The sequence below is a fragment of the Rutilus rutilus genome (genome assembly GCF_951802725.1).
Source record: "Rutilus rutilus genome assembly, chromosome: 4".
NCBI classification, from domain to species: Eukaryota; Metazoa; Chordata; class Actinopteri; order Cypriniformes; family Leuciscidae; genus Rutilus; species Rutilus rutilus.
In genome coordinates this window covers 34,092,298-34,107,850 of record NC_140212.1, presented here as the reverse complement: position 1 = coordinate 34,107,850, position 15,553 = coordinate 34,092,298, and the positions used below count along the sequence as shown (strand labels likewise).

General features: G+C 40.5%; 1 protein-coding gene across 1 annotated transcript in view; it reads right to left on the bottom strand.

Annotated features, from left to right (window-relative positions):
- The window catches only part of LOC311289701 (uncharacterized protein), a 50,527-nt gene that overhangs the window by 24,073 nt on the left and 10,901 nt on the right, over positions 1–15,553 (bottom strand). Inside the window, exons 2-7 of the mRNA XM_084407925.1 lie at positions 15,064–15,240; positions 14,377–14,508; positions 14,055–14,276; positions 13,374–13,505; positions 13,013–13,273; positions 71–202 (exon numbers count right to left, since the gene is read on the bottom strand). Of these exons, the coding sequence (XP_084264051.1) occupies positions 71–202; positions 13,013–13,273; positions 13,374–13,505; positions 14,055–14,276; positions 14,377–14,508; positions 15,064–15,240 (1,056 nt within the window). The remainder of the gene's footprint in view (positions 1–70; positions 203–13,012; positions 13,274–13,373; positions 13,506–14,054; positions 14,277–14,376; positions 14,509–15,063; positions 15,241–15,553) is intronic.

Sequence of the window (15,553 nt, the reverse complement as noted above, 5' to 3'; positions counted from 1 at the left end):
TTATAACACTTTTACACATTTATTAAGACTTCTTGGATGGATGTTTTGTGTTGAGATTATTAAGTCTTACATTGAACGCACGTCTGCTGGTAGTCAGGACAGCAGTCACCGATTTGGACGCAAACCTCGTCACAGAAACACCCACGGTAGCATTCGTTATTATGTCCAGCACAGCAGAGCACTGTGGGTACTGAACACTGGCCTGAAAGACATAAGACCCAAGACTTTGCAGATCATAAAATTATCAAGACATGACAATACAAATAACAGCAATACTTGGTGATCCAAATGTACTGCATATAAATAGAAATATGCACAGCTTTGGCAAAAGTTCTGTTCTGTATAAGGGTTCTGTTGTTTTACATTTTTTTCAATTACTTTAACTTTTCCTTATTCTTTCCCCAGTACTAGTGTTGTTGCTGTTGTTTTTTTACTTGTGGCAAAAGTGGATCATCGTTGCATTTTAATTTGGCTTCAAAATACACACACCAATGCCGTTGTACATTTTGTCATCCCTTAAGATGTTCTGCCCTCTAGTGGTAAAATAGCACTGCTGTTGTTTGGCAGATCAGGGGGTGTTAAGGCGACCGTTATTTAGAATGTGTCACTTAATGGTTTCCATGGTGACGCGTCATTACTTGTCACGTGACACACCGCAGGCTTAAAAACAAGAAATTTTATGACACAAAATTTTGAAATGTAGGCTTAAATCAAACACATTTTAATTCAGATTCTGCATATATATATATATATACAGGGTGCGATTTGCCGGGGGGGATGCGTGGGATTTCCCCCTTTCTGGTCAATGTATCCCTGCCTCTGCTTAATTATTTTTATTCCCGGTGGGGATAAATTTATCCCCCCCCTCAAAGTGATCAGTGCTACTACACTGGTGGCGAGACGGATCACAAAACGTATCACGGATCCGTGGTTTGATTAAAGGCAATTTTATTTTAAAATGCGCTACTTTGGCTGGCTCTGATATAGCTGCCGCGCAGCCTCTCTGTATTCACCACTCTGCAGACTTGCTCAATGTCCCGCCCACGGCGCTATCTGATTGGTTACACTCGGTTACACCTCACGAGTAATAGCCTATCAACACTTGCGAGACGGTTGCAGCCGGTCCGCTGGGCAGTGGAGCTTTGTGTCGAAACAAAGGAAGGCAGCATATTCAGCATATTACTGAAGCGGGAATAAATATCACAATCTGATTATCTGTTTCTATGATGACAAGCAGAGTTAGTGTCCCAGTCACACCACTGAGAATGGCCGAAGTTACACATACGGTGTTTCACTCAATTGAGGCCAAAGCAAAGGTTTTTAGATTACTGACTCACTTTTGAGCGTCTGGCGCGAGTGATTTCAATGTTAAGTCAATGTAGAGGTCCTGCGGCGCGAATGTGGCGTTTAGCGCGGCGCGGGCGCGTCCAGTTCGCGCAAATGAGGCGAAATGACTAACACAGATAATGCATCTGTCTTTTATATCATTTCACTGTAGCTCAGCATCGCGATGTAAAGTTAACGTTATTACTTTAAAAGCAGCAGTAAAACTGTTTCTACTGTAATAGTTTAACTTTGCAATCAATCCGTTATTCAGCAGAGGCTAGCCTAGAGAAGTAGCCGCGCTGTAATGTGAACTGTCAGTGCGATAGAACAATAAAATCCGGAATGGACCACCCACTGTCAGCGCTAGCTTTCCGATACAATAGATGACGTTGCGTCTAATTTATCTGATCCTGTCCATTAACTCTGATCCATGTACGGCTTTTCAGAATGTCACCAAGTACAAATATTTATGTTATTTCAGCACGAAAACTCTAGCTAGCTAGCTGAGAACAATGAAAAGGGTCCAGAGCAGTATATCATCGTATTTCACAGGACCATCACAAAAAAATCCTAAAACTGCAAATAAGAATGTTACTACTACAGGTAGGATGGACGGCAACTCCCAGCCTCAGCAGAACTCACAGTCCCATGTTGACTCAAATGAACAAGGACCATACAACCCAGACTTACAAGCTAATGATTCGGTTTCTGGGGCTATTGTTGGAGGTCGCATTGAGCCGGGGCGCTTTGCTAAATGGAGAGAGGGTCGAGAGTGGCTTGCTGTCACCACAGATGGATCAGTTCAGTGTACAGCTTGCTCTTACATTAGAGATTTAGGCCCATATACACAAGAGAGGCTTCACATCGACTCTGTATTTATTAACCCTTAAAGACCTAGAACATTTTTGGGGTGCCTGACTCACCTGTACTTTTCTTTGTTTTTCTAACCCATTCTAGCAGCAAGCATCAAGTGCCATATATCATTTTAAACAGGAGAACCTAAATTTTCCATCTAGCTAATTTAAAGTCCCAGTTTTACATTTATTTTGTCAGAGAATTTATGAAATTAACAGAATTTTAAGAAAAACGGCAGCAAAAAATGTGGTGTTTTCAGTGTGAACTCAAACAGAACTTCCTGAAGTTTAGTTTTTTTTCCTTTAGAAAGTTGGACTTGGTTGTTTTAGACTTCCAAATGAAATTTTGTCTACATGTAACAATCCTTCAGCAAGTTATAGCCATTTATTATAATATTATTCTAGGCGTTTTTGAGTAAAAACAGGTGTATTACATTTACTGACAATGTAGATGTGTCCAAATAAGTTCAGGAAGTAAAGTAAATAGAAAAGTTGTTATATTACAACAGAACACTGAAGCAAACATTTTTCTTCAGAAAATTATATTATAATATGAACATGAACAACAAATGCAAACAATATAACAAGTAGTGACAACTGTGCAATATAAATACTAACAATACAATATACAGAGTGTAAATGAACAAATGGTTCAAATAATCTTCACAAACTAAATACAAAAAGAAATAAACAGTGCAAATGAAGAAACGGTTCATTGAGGGTAATATACTGAGTGCTAATGAACAAATAGTGCAAATAATCTTCACAAACTAAATACAAAAAGAAATAACAAAAGATTCAAACAATCTTCTCAAACTATATACATGTTACATAATATAATAACCAAACTGGATTGCGTGACGACAGTTCTAAGGTTTATGTGCCACCTTGTGACCCCCTGCTCCTATGCCACTGGCTGAAGCAGTTTCTGTGGGCGACAAGACACAGGGCCACATCACACCGTGTGCACTTCCAAATAGTGCGCTTCTTGCAGAGCACGCAGCACCGCCGGCCCTTTGTTGCCGTTTCTGCTGACCTCAGTCTCTCAAATGAGGAACTTCCCTCCTCCTCTTCCACACAGGCCAATGACTCAGGAAGGCACTGTGGCGCTCTGGGTGGCACATCACTGCCTTTTGGGACTCCACACAGCTCTGCAGACAACTCCTCCATGAACTGGCTGTGAGACATGGGCACAGTCTCTGATGTCCGACACATCTCTTTGTACAAAAGATAGCTGTTGGTTGCAGCCATGTCAATGAAGTGGTACAGCAGTGTCCTGTACCACCTGTTGGACCTTTTAAGAACAGAGTAATACTGGAGGAGCTGGTCAGAAAGGTCTACCCCTCCCATGTATTTGTTGTAGTCTAGCACACAGCAAGGTGCTGTGATGCTTTTTTTCTGCAACCTCTCAGTTTCCTTGCTGCGCACATTTCTGGTGACAGTGCCTCCATCAAAGGCTTGGTGTATTGTAGAGCAAACTGACACTTCTCTCGTGTCCATCCATTTGACAAACAACAGTTCCTGATGTCTGATCCATCGGATTGAACCCCTGGGGCTCCGTGATGTCAGTGCATTGTTCTTGGTGTTAGGTGTATTCCTGCGTGAATCACGGAATGTACCACATGCAACAAAACCATTGGCATACAAGTCACTAAAAAGTTTTGGGCATGTATAGAAATTATCAACGTATAAATGATAACCTCTGCCCAAGAATGATGAATCCATCAGGTTGTTGACAACATCGTACGAGAGACCCTGCCCTGAAATGAATCGGCTCTTTCCAGTGTAAATGGAGAAATCGCAGGTGTAGCCATTGCTAGAGTCAGCGAGCACAAACAGCTTCACACCCCACTTAGTTGGCTTGGCCTTCATGTACTGTCTGAGCCCAATTTTAGCCTTTGTGGCCACCATTCTTTCATCGATGGCAATTTGCTTTCTAGGTTGCCAAAATGCCTTGCATGCATGCTTCATAGTTGTGTAAAGAGGCTGGAGACGCTGGAGAGGATCATACTCAGGGGTGCCCTTTTTCCGGTCATTTACAACGTCATGTTCTGGGTTACTCATGTGAACAGTTCTGCTAATTGCCATGAACCTATCTCTGGCCATGATTGTAGCAGGGAAGTGTACACTTAGCTGCGATCCTTTCCTCCAGTAGTCTCTAACTTTTGGGCGTTTTACAAGTCCCATATAAATCATAAGGCCCACATACTCCAGAAAATTGACAGGCTGCAGCTCTTCCCAAACAAACTTCTTCCCCTTGGCATGCTCCTTTTCTGCATTCATATTGGAGTTGTGACAGATTATCTTGACAGGTTTGTCACTAAAAAACTGTCTGAAAATTTGTGCAGGAGAGTATGTCACACCCACAAAACCCTGTAATCCAGGGGTTCTTTTTGGGAAAAAGGATGGAAGCTGCTGGACATTATCTGTCACCTCAGGTCCATTCCACTCAGCTCCTGGCTCATGAGATGTTGTGTCCCTTTCTGCTCCACTGTCTCTTCCCCTTCCTCGCCCCTTTCCTCTCCCTCTTCCTCTTCCTCTTCCTCTCCCTATCAGGGGGGCTGCTATGGAGAAAGGATTTGGTGTGATCCTCTTTCTCCTCTGCTGGCCCTCTGGAGGCCTATTCCACTCAGCTCCTGGCTCATCTGGGGCATGAGGTCTTGTGTCTCCCTGTTCCCTTCCTGCTCCACTGTCTCTTCCTCTCCTTCTCTCTCTGTCTGTCAGGGGGGCTGCTATGGAGGGAGGATTTGGTGTGACCCTCTGTCTCCTCGGCGGGCACTCTAGAGGCCCATTCCACCCAGCTCCAGGCTCCTCTTGGGCATGAGGTGTTGTGTCTCCCTTCCCCCTTTCTACTCCATTGTCTCTTCCTCTCCCTCTTCCTTTCCCAGTCAGGGAGGCTGGTATGGAGGAAGTATTTGGTGTGGCCCTCTGTCTCCTCTGCTGGCCCTCTGGACCCTTCTGGACACATATTTCAGCCCCAGTGTCTGCAGGAAGCATGCTGATGGGCAGTACATCTCTTCTCTCATCCTCTCGACTACAATAAAAAGGGAAGAAAACATATGTATAAAATATATAATAACTGTATATAACATCTGAAAAAAGGCATTCGTTCATATTGTGATTTTTTTATCCTTTATATTAATAATAATAATAATAATAACAATAATAATAATAATAGGGGTGTAACGATACCCTCGTGTCATGATTCGATACACATCACGATTCTGAACTCTGAACTGAACTGATACTATTGTGATACTCCAAGACATATGGTAAAAGATTAACCAAAAAAAAAACTTACTTTTGATTAAAATGCTAAATTTCATATTACATTGTGGGTGTAAATGAATAATGCACAAGACAATGGTGACAACAGAATAAAAATATTCATGATTCTGAAGCTGAAAACAGAATTATTTTAGACAAATATACTTGCACTATGTCACTGACTAAGTTAGATTTATTTACTGGCCACTTCAGACATTTGGCAGTATGAGGACCCACAAATATTCTCCCATTGCATTATAATACTTAATATATTGTATTATATTATACAATACTTGAAAAACTTAAACTTGATTTTTTTCTCACACAGTAATTGTTATTTTGGGTGAACTACCCACGATACATATTGATGCATTTTTGTACTGTGATTTATTGTGACACGATATATTGTTACACCCCTAAATAATAATAATAATAATAATCAATTGTAGGCTATTGCCTAAATAAAGCATATTCAGATTTTTGCTCCAGTTGGTTTGTCATCCTCATATTTACACAGACTTCTAAACTGTTGATTTGACACACACTCTCCCCCTGCCAAGATCACTAGCAAATTTGATGGTATGACCAACAGACTTTTTATGCAATGCATATAAAATAAACGACCGAATGCAAACTACAAAAAAGGGCAATCCTCACCGAGTAATAACTTACACACACAACGCAATACTTGCCATGAATTTTAGAAAATTAGAAAACCTGAGGTAATTATTTACTGAAAATGTCAGTTGGTGTGCGGTGCGCAGGGATTAGAAAACCTGAGGGAATTATGTCCTCATTGTACAGAAATAGCAAGCAATGAATGATACACAAACTGCACAGTAAAAAAAAAATTTAAATAAGGTTACTCACTTGTCTTCAAACGGATCAATCCCTTGAATGTAATCATCCTCACTGCACCACGTATCAGCGTCAGAATCGGAAGATTCCACCAGGTCATCGTCTGACTCGTCGAAAATTAATTCTAAGACATCCTCATATGTGTACTGCTGTTTTGACATGACCTTTCGTGTTTTATACTCTTATGTGTTTTATGCTCTTATGTGTTTTGTGCTCTTCCGTGTTTTGTGCTCTTTCATGTTTTGCGCTATGGTCAAAAACTTTTCATGCATAGGTATGTAAATAAATATTAAATAATGTATAAAGAAACGTGATTGGTTGTTAAAAACACCAATCACTATGTTTATTGGTTGAGTTGATGACCGTTTGAACGAATCTGGGCATGGGGGTGGGACTAAGCATCAACAATCGTTCCTGTTTGGCTCAGAGAAAGAAACCACATGTGTTTCCTTGACGAATCACTGCTGCAGATTTTGATGACGCAATCACCGGCACTACACAGCCTATGAATGACCAATAGAGACAACCGTGATAACACAGGAAAGCTGTGAATCTCATCTTTACGGTGCATTTTAAAGCATACAGATTGGATTAGCGACTCAAAAGTTATTACACATTTTAGAACGATAGTTATTTTATGCCGCGGGCGGCCGTATCGGTCTTTAAGGGTTAATGGCATAAAAGCAAAGTCTGCAAAAAAATTAAATGACAAAATAAGCAGACATGGAAAGTGTCAGTCCCACATCAAATGCATAGAAATTTTGCAGAGAAGACGCGAGACAGCAATTGAAAAGGCAGTAGATAACAGTGCAGCTCTGTGGAGAAAACACAATGAGAAGACTTTAAAAGTAACTGAGAATTGCATACGTACAGCCTATATGATCTGCCAAAACAACCTCTCATTCAAAATCCAGCCACAGCTGGTGGAACTGCAACAACTGAATGGTGTAAACCTGGGATGTATGCTGCATTCTGACAAGGCTTGTCGTAATATGCACATGTTTATTGGAGAAAAAATGAGAACTCAGCTAGTGGACTTTATCAAAAACTCATCTGATAAGTTCAGTATTCTCATTGATGAGAGCACAACGGTGTCAAACAAAACATGCCTAATCATCTACATTAGGATTCCCTATGAAGGTGAGGTCTGCAACTTCTTCCTTCAACTTGTTGAGCTGCAGTCGTGCACTGGATCGGCCATCTGTGACATCCTGCTCCAAAGTCTTTATACGCGGGGCATCTCTGAAGACATGTTGCGCACCCGGCTTATTGGCTTTGCAACAGATGGGGCCGCTGCTATGATGGGCCGATACAGGGGAGCAGCCACACTCCTACGTGAGAGGATCAACCCTAACCTGACCGTCATTCATTGTATGAACCACAAGTTAGAACTTGCGGTCCATGATGCTGTGAAACACATTACAGAGGCGAGCCATTTTCAGATGTTCATTGACTCTCTGTATTCATTTTTCTCTCAAAGCCCAAAACATATGAGAGAGTTTGAGTCTGCAGCTTCCGATCTGGGCATGCACGCTCGCAGAATAGGAAGAGTATTTGATGTGCGCTGGCTGTCCTCATCCTGCACGTCTGTGACGGCTCTCTGGCAAAGCTATCCAGCCTTGGTCAAACTCTTTGGAGTGTTGATGGAAGACAAATCCAGATCTTCCGTGAAAAGAGCCAAATGTCAGGGCATTCATGGTGAAATGACACAGTGGCTTTTTTTGGTGGAGATGGCGTTGGTAAAAGATGCGCTGGAAACCCTGCAAGCCTTGTCCCTGTTTCTGCAGAGGAGAGATGCCACAGCTGTCAGTGCCAGTGCTGAGGTGGATGTTGCACTGAGAACACTGAGGTCTATGCGGCAAGCAGATGGTGTGAACGCAAGAGGCCTGAAGGAGGAATTTGAAAGTTTCCACTCTTTCAAGGGAGTGAATGTGTCTCAGCCAAGTGACAGTGATCATCGGAAGGCAGAGGTCTTTCCCTGGCCGACAACATTGAGTGCAGGCTGGATGACAACAGAATTATTTCTGATGCAGCCGTTCTAAATCCGTCAAATTGGCCATCTGATGAAGACGAGCGCATCCTATTTGGAGACAACAAACTTCTCACCATTCAGAAGACTCTCGCTGTTGAAGCTGCAACCAGTACCATACTCCTCAAGGAATTCCACCAATTCAAGTGTCATGGCACCACAGGAGACAATCTGCGCAAAGTGCTCATCACTGTCTCCACACTCCCAGTGTCAACAGCTGAGTGTGAAAGGGGATTCAGCGCCATGAACCGTATTCTTACAGACGAAAGAAACCGAATAAACGTCTCCACACTGAACAACCTACTGTTCATTTCCATAAATGGGCCAGGGGTTGCCTACTTCCCTGCCCGGAGATTCCAGAAAAAGACGACAGAAGTCTGTCATCAAGGCAGACTGTTTTCCTAGTATGATGCATAGGCCTACACTATTGCCTATTTATGTTTAAGTTGACACTACGTTGTGCCATATAGTTTTGCCATTCATAAATAAGTGTTTTGACATGAGGGAGGATTCATCCATACTGGGAGGGGGATTTAATTCTTGTGTTTTTTCGTTGTGCATGATCACAGTTCATATGTGTGGGGAAAGATAAGCTATTAGAGTAAAAATATTGCGTTAGGCTGCTTCATGAGTTAATAAGAAAAAAGATTTTACAATTCCTGCAAATGCAGTGATGAAGTTCATGTTCTCATAATTCATTTTTATGAATTAAAATGTTTCGAAATGTGCTGGGGACAGAGACGCATTCGTTTTTTTTCTCTTTCGCGCAGGTAATGTTTTGAAAGACGATGTCCTGTAGCTCAGGCACGGCCTCACTTTTCAACAGGCCCACCCAAAACTTTTTTTCAAAAAAAACCCCAACTTTTACTATCTTGTCAAGAATTATAAAAAAATAGTCAATAAGCTCATAATTTGTGCTAAAATAGTCTAAATGTTTAGTTTTAAAAAACATTTTAAAAGCTGGTTATATTTTGACGTTTCTGCGCAAGTTCAGCAGACAGTGAGGTTCGGGTTTGTTCCGATCAGAGCTCGTGAGCGGAGAGCGCATTTCTGAATATTCCGCTCCGCTCGTTAATCCGTAGGGTCGCTCGCTCAACCCAGAATGGCCTGCTGCTGGTTCGAAAATATGTGGAATAAGGGCTGCCTCCGACTAAAAGTTTTTTTCTAGTCAACTAGTAGTTGTTCATTTAAGCCATTAGTGGATAAATCGCCCCTTTATATTAATTTAATTACTTATATAGGCTATTTAGCCTACACAGGATAATGAGCGTTTAATAGCCGCACGCATAAAGCTTGCCACAAAGAACCGGTAAAAGTAATGATTATGAATGTGTCTAAAATAGCAAGGAGACATTTAATTATTTATTAATAAACAGGTGTTTTCAGTGTCGCTGCAAAGATGAAGTTGACGATGCGGACTCGCCATGAACGCCAGAGAGAAATGCACATTTCGGATTACATAATCAGAGAGTAGCCTATTTCTTTTGGTTTTGAATATTTTCGTTTAAAAGTAGACATTTCAAGATTTCTATAATAGGCTTGAAAACAAGCTGAGTTTCGGGGCCCTCCAGTTCACGTGCAATGCAAGTGATCGTGCCGGCGCTTTATTACATTGTCTGCTATATATTTGCTTCTTATTTATTAAATACAGATAATTGGTTGATAAAACATTGATCAAAATTAAGATACAATTTATACAAAACGAAAATCTTTTAAAAAGACTTTCTACAAAATAAAACTTAATGAAGTGGTCAAAATCATGTTTTACCCACTCCATGTCTCATATTGCACATCTCATTATGTATCATATCTTTATCATGCAGCATGCTCACTTTTATAATCAACATTGATTAAATAAAAAAAACATAATGACGTCACATATTTTCCAACCCAGTTAAAAAAGTGAAAGTGTGAAAATAATTTCCAGTAAAGGACAATGTTTCAACAGTCGTTGTTTAGGTCCCTTAAACGCGCACGTATACAGTCTCGGAGTCATCGCTGCAACCAGGAGATGAAGGAGAGCTGAGATCCACATCACCTAGCACATTTTATTCTCTGCTAGCGCCGTTGCTGGGAGGGCGCCAGCGCCTCTGCCTCTCAGCGCCTCTGCCTCGCGAGTGGATGCAGTGGCGCCTCCAGAAATTTTTCATAGGGGTGGCCAGATGGGGCCACTTAAAATCTTGGGGTGGCACACCAAAACTATAAACCATAATTTAAGAATTTTATTCTACTGTTGTAGTAAACCGGCCTGTAGAAAACTATCAGAAAGACTTAAGGAAACTCCTACTGATATACTTTGGTTTATTGTGTTATATTTAATGTTACTAATGATATAATGTGCATAGACTAATAACAGTACAGTTAACATTTTGAGTTGCACAACAATTCTGTTTTATTTTGCAATTATATTTGGCATAAGGTGTTACTTACTTTGCAAACAAAACAGTTACTGGGGAAAAGCAGATACTGGCAGATGCAAATATATTGTATTTATATATTAATGTCAAGAATTCAGAAGTGTATATATTTATATAGCCTACACTACAAAGAAATAATATACAATTAAATTATGCTTATTTTAAATGTATTGAGCAGGCTAGGTATAAAAAAATATAGGCTTTTAATAATCTTTCAGTGCGCAAAACCATGATAATATGAAACGCTTCAAAACAGAGCGCACAAAGCGCGTATGCGCATCGCGGGTGCAGAATGATGTGCTCAAAGCAACATGGAGTCACAGTGTTCAGCGCTGCGCTGCACAAGTGCGCATTTAAAAGTTCACGGCACAAAGCGCTGTTTGAATACTGAATGGAGAATGATTGACAGCCGCAGAGGAGGGAAAATGAGTTTCCGTATACTTTAATGATGTAAATAGACTTATGTCCCTCACATTAAGCTATGGAATGACTTCAGATGACTTTGTCACCCGAACTGACGTGAAAAAAGCGGGAGGCGCCGAAAAGCGCGCTGTTTGCATCCCTGCTTGTCAAACCGTGTCAAAGACACATCAAAAAACTGCTGTAACAGTATACTGTAACCATTTGGCACTTAAAAAGCACATGCCACGACACATAATTCCCCGTCTTCTTTTACTAAAGAATATTTTTTACTTATTTACTTACCGGTAGTCTTCTTTCTTAACTTCTTTTGAAATTGTTGACCGGCGCGCAACAGGACGGAGGGGCGGGGGAGTACAGGGCTACTGTATGCGATCGAAGGTCTAGAGCGGCTTGCCTGCCTGGCTGTGCATTAGGGATGAAATGCATAACTGATGCTACTAAAATTTATACTGGCCAGTGGGGTGGCCAGGAGTCGGCCCCCTGGTGGCGCCATTGAGTGGATGATAGCCCTGAAGACGCCTAGCAATGATATACCTTTAGTGGTAGTATACCTTTAATTAAGTTATAACTTAAGAGTCTTCATAGCGCGCTAAGAGACAACGTTATCGGGAAACACAGCCCAGGTATGATGCGTACGATGCGTAATGGAGATTCCAAAGCGCTCTTCTTTGGTCAGAACCATGGAGAGCGATCGCGGATAGGTCCGTCCTATGCACCGAACATTTTTACAATGCAACAAAATATTTAAAGAGCATCAAGCTATTAAAACCTATATTATGTAGTATACGCACAGGCCCACCCACATTGGTCTGGCCCATCCAAAACTGGAATCCTGGCGCCGTGCCTGCTGTAGCTTACTAATGTAAATAAATAAAAATGTATACAAAAATGTGATGATGTCCGACTCGTTTTATGAAGAAAGCCTTAAGTTTTCAAAAAGCATTAGACATATGACCCACTCTTCTGCTTCTATAGGCAAGTAGGGTAGCCTACCTTTACCGCTCAGTGGAAACGAGCCATTATACGCTGAGTTTCGGTTAATTTATCAGACCAGCTCCAGTTCACGTGCCGCCTATTGTCTGATATATTTACTTCTTATTTATTAAATCCAGGCAATTGGTTCATGAAACATTGATTAAAATTAAGATACAATTAATACAAATTGAAATTCACTTTAAAGAAAGGCAGCTGTTCTGTTTGAGGTCTCTCAAACTTCTCTTCTGTTCTGTTTGAGCTGAGGTCTCTGTGAAAAGTTTTAAAGCAGTCTTTTAGTGCCACTTTCAGAGCGCTCACATCCGTAACCAAGAACGTTGGTTACCGGACGCTAACACGTTGTTTTTTACCTCATAAATGCGAACACGAAAAATAAAATAAAATTAATATTATAATGGATTTTTGTTAGGTCAGACAATGATTACCAAATTTCTCTCTCATATTGCTCATAACCACTGAAAACAGTCCAAAAATCGAACCAAAAGTCAAATTATTATGGACGGAAGTTAAAAGTGGTGGGTACAAAATGACTCATGACGAAATGTGGTGGGGTACGCGTACCGCACCGTCACCGAAATCGACGCCTGTGAAAACATCCCCCCCTCTGTTTTTTTCACAAATTGCACAGCGAAAAACAAACAAACAGGTGGCTGACCCCTAGAGAGCCGCCCCCCCTGTTCCAACGTCTATGTACCAGGCTGTTTTTTAAGCATGACAATCACTCAGTTTCAGTGTTTTCCTAACCTACAAAATATTAACTCGCATAAAAATCATGCGGTAACAGGCTTACATGAACAATGATGTATACAGCCAATTTAAATGATTCAAATAGTTAAAATTATCACCTGATGGTGAGGCTATTAATGATGAAGATGTTGGAAAGGTTGTTGACTGTGAGGATGATGATGATGCTGAGGTTTGTGAAGATAGAGTAACTGGCAGTGAAGATGATGATGATGAAGTATCTGGCAATGAAGTTGATGAGGATGAAGTATCTGGCAATGAAGATGATGAGGATGAAGTAACTGGCAGTGAGGATGATGAGGATGAAGTATCTGGCGATGAAGATGATGAGGATGACAAAGTTGGTGAGTGTGGTGTCATTGCTAAAGATGGTGAGGAATGAGGAAGATGATTTATAACACTTTTACACATTTATTAAGACTTCTTGGATGGATGTTTTGTGTTGAGATTATTAAGTCTTACATTGAACGCACGTCTGCTGGTAGTCAGGACAGCAGTCACCGATTTGGACGCAAACCTCGTCACAGAAACACCCACGGTAGCATTCGTTATTATGTCCAGCACAGCAGAGCACTGTGGGTACTGAACACTGGCCTGAAAGACATAAGACCCAAGACTTTGCAGATCATAAAATTATCAAGACATGACAATACAAATAACAGCAATACTTGGTGATCCAAATGTACTGCATATAAATAGAAATATGCACAGCTTTGGCAAAAGTTCTGTTCTGTATAAGGGTTCTGTTGTTTTACATTTTTTACAATTACTTAAATTTTTCCTTATTCTTTCCCCGGTTCTAGTGTTGTTGCTGTTGTTTTTTTACTTGTGGCAAAAGTGGATCATCGTTGCATTTTATTTTGGCTTCAAAATGCACACACCAATGCCGTTGTACATTTTGTCATCCCTTAAGATGTTCTGCCCTCTAGTGGTAAAATAGCACTGCTGTTGTTTGGCAGATCAGCTTCTTTAACATGAAATAATTGTGATACCAGGCTGTTTTTTAAGCATGACAATCACTCAGTTTCAGTGTTTTCCTAACCTAGAAAATGTTAACTCGCATAAAAATCATGTGGTAACAGGCTTACATGCACAATGATGTATACAGCCAATTTAAATGATTCAAATAGTTAAAATTATCACCTGATGCTGAGGCTATTGATAATGAAGATGTTGGAAAGGTTGTTGACTGTGAGGATGATGATGGTGCTGATGTTTGTGAAGATAGAGTAACTGGCAATGAAGTTGATGAGGATGAAGTATCTGGCGATGAGGATGAAGTAACTGGCAGTGAAGATGATGAGGATGAAGTAACTGGCAGTGAAGATGATGAGGATGACAAAGTTGGTGAGTGTGGTGTCATTGCTAAAGATGGTGAGGAATGAGGAAGATGATTTATAACACTTTTACACATTTATTAAGACTTCTTGGATGGATGTTTTGTGTTGAGATTATTAAGTCTTACATTGAACGCACGTCTGCTGGTAGTCAGGACAGCAGTCACCGATTTGGACGCAAACCTCGTCACAGAAACACCCACGGTAGCATTCGTTATTATGTCCAGCACAGCAGAGCACTGTGGGTACTGAACACTGGCCTGAAAGACATAAGACCCAAGACTTTGCAGATCATAAAATTATCAAGACATGACAATACAAATAACAGCAATACTTGGTGATCCAAATGTACTGCATATAAATAGAAATATGCACAGCTTTGGCAAAAGTTCTGTTCTATATAAGGGTTCTGTTGTTTTACATTTTTTTCAATTACTTTAACTTTTCCTTATTCTTTCCCCGGTTCTAGTGTTGTTGCTGTTGTTTTTGTACTTTTTTACGTGGCAAAAGTGGATCATCATTGCATTTTATTTAGGCTTCAAAATACACACACCAATGCCGTTGTACATTTTGTCATCCCTTAAGATGTTCTGCCCTCTGGTGGTTAAATAGCACTACTGTTGTTTGACAGATCTGCTTCTTTAACATGGAATAATTGTGATACCAGGCTGTTTTTTAAGCATGACAATCACTCAGTTTCAGTGTTTTCCTAACCTACAAAATATTAACTCGCATAAAAATCATGCGGTAACAGGCTTACATGCACAATGATGTATACAGCCAATTTAAATGATTCAAATAGTTAAAATTATCACCTGATGCTGAGGTTTGTGAAGATAGAGTAACTGGCAATGAAGATGATGATGATGATGATGATGATGAAGTATCTGGCAATGAGGATGATGAGGATGACAAAGTTGGTGAGTCTGGTGTCGTCCACGTTGATGATGGTAATGTTGATAAGGGTGGTGATGAAGGCTGTGTATTTGCTGCTGATGGTAAGAATGAGGAAGATGATACAAAATTAGATTCTGTGGCATTAGAGTGGTGTGATTTTTAACACTTTAAAAAATGTATTAAGACTTCTTGGATGGATGTTTTGTGTTGAGACTATTAAGTCTTACATTGAATGCACGTCTGATAGTAGTCAGGACAGCAGTCACCGGTGATGAGGCAATACTCAATGTATAATAATAATAAAATGTATTCCATTACATTGTTAATTGTTTTGTTCTATTTAGTATTTCCCCCCTAATCCCTCTCTCCTTGTTGTATCTAAAATGACATAACAATAATAGACTTTTA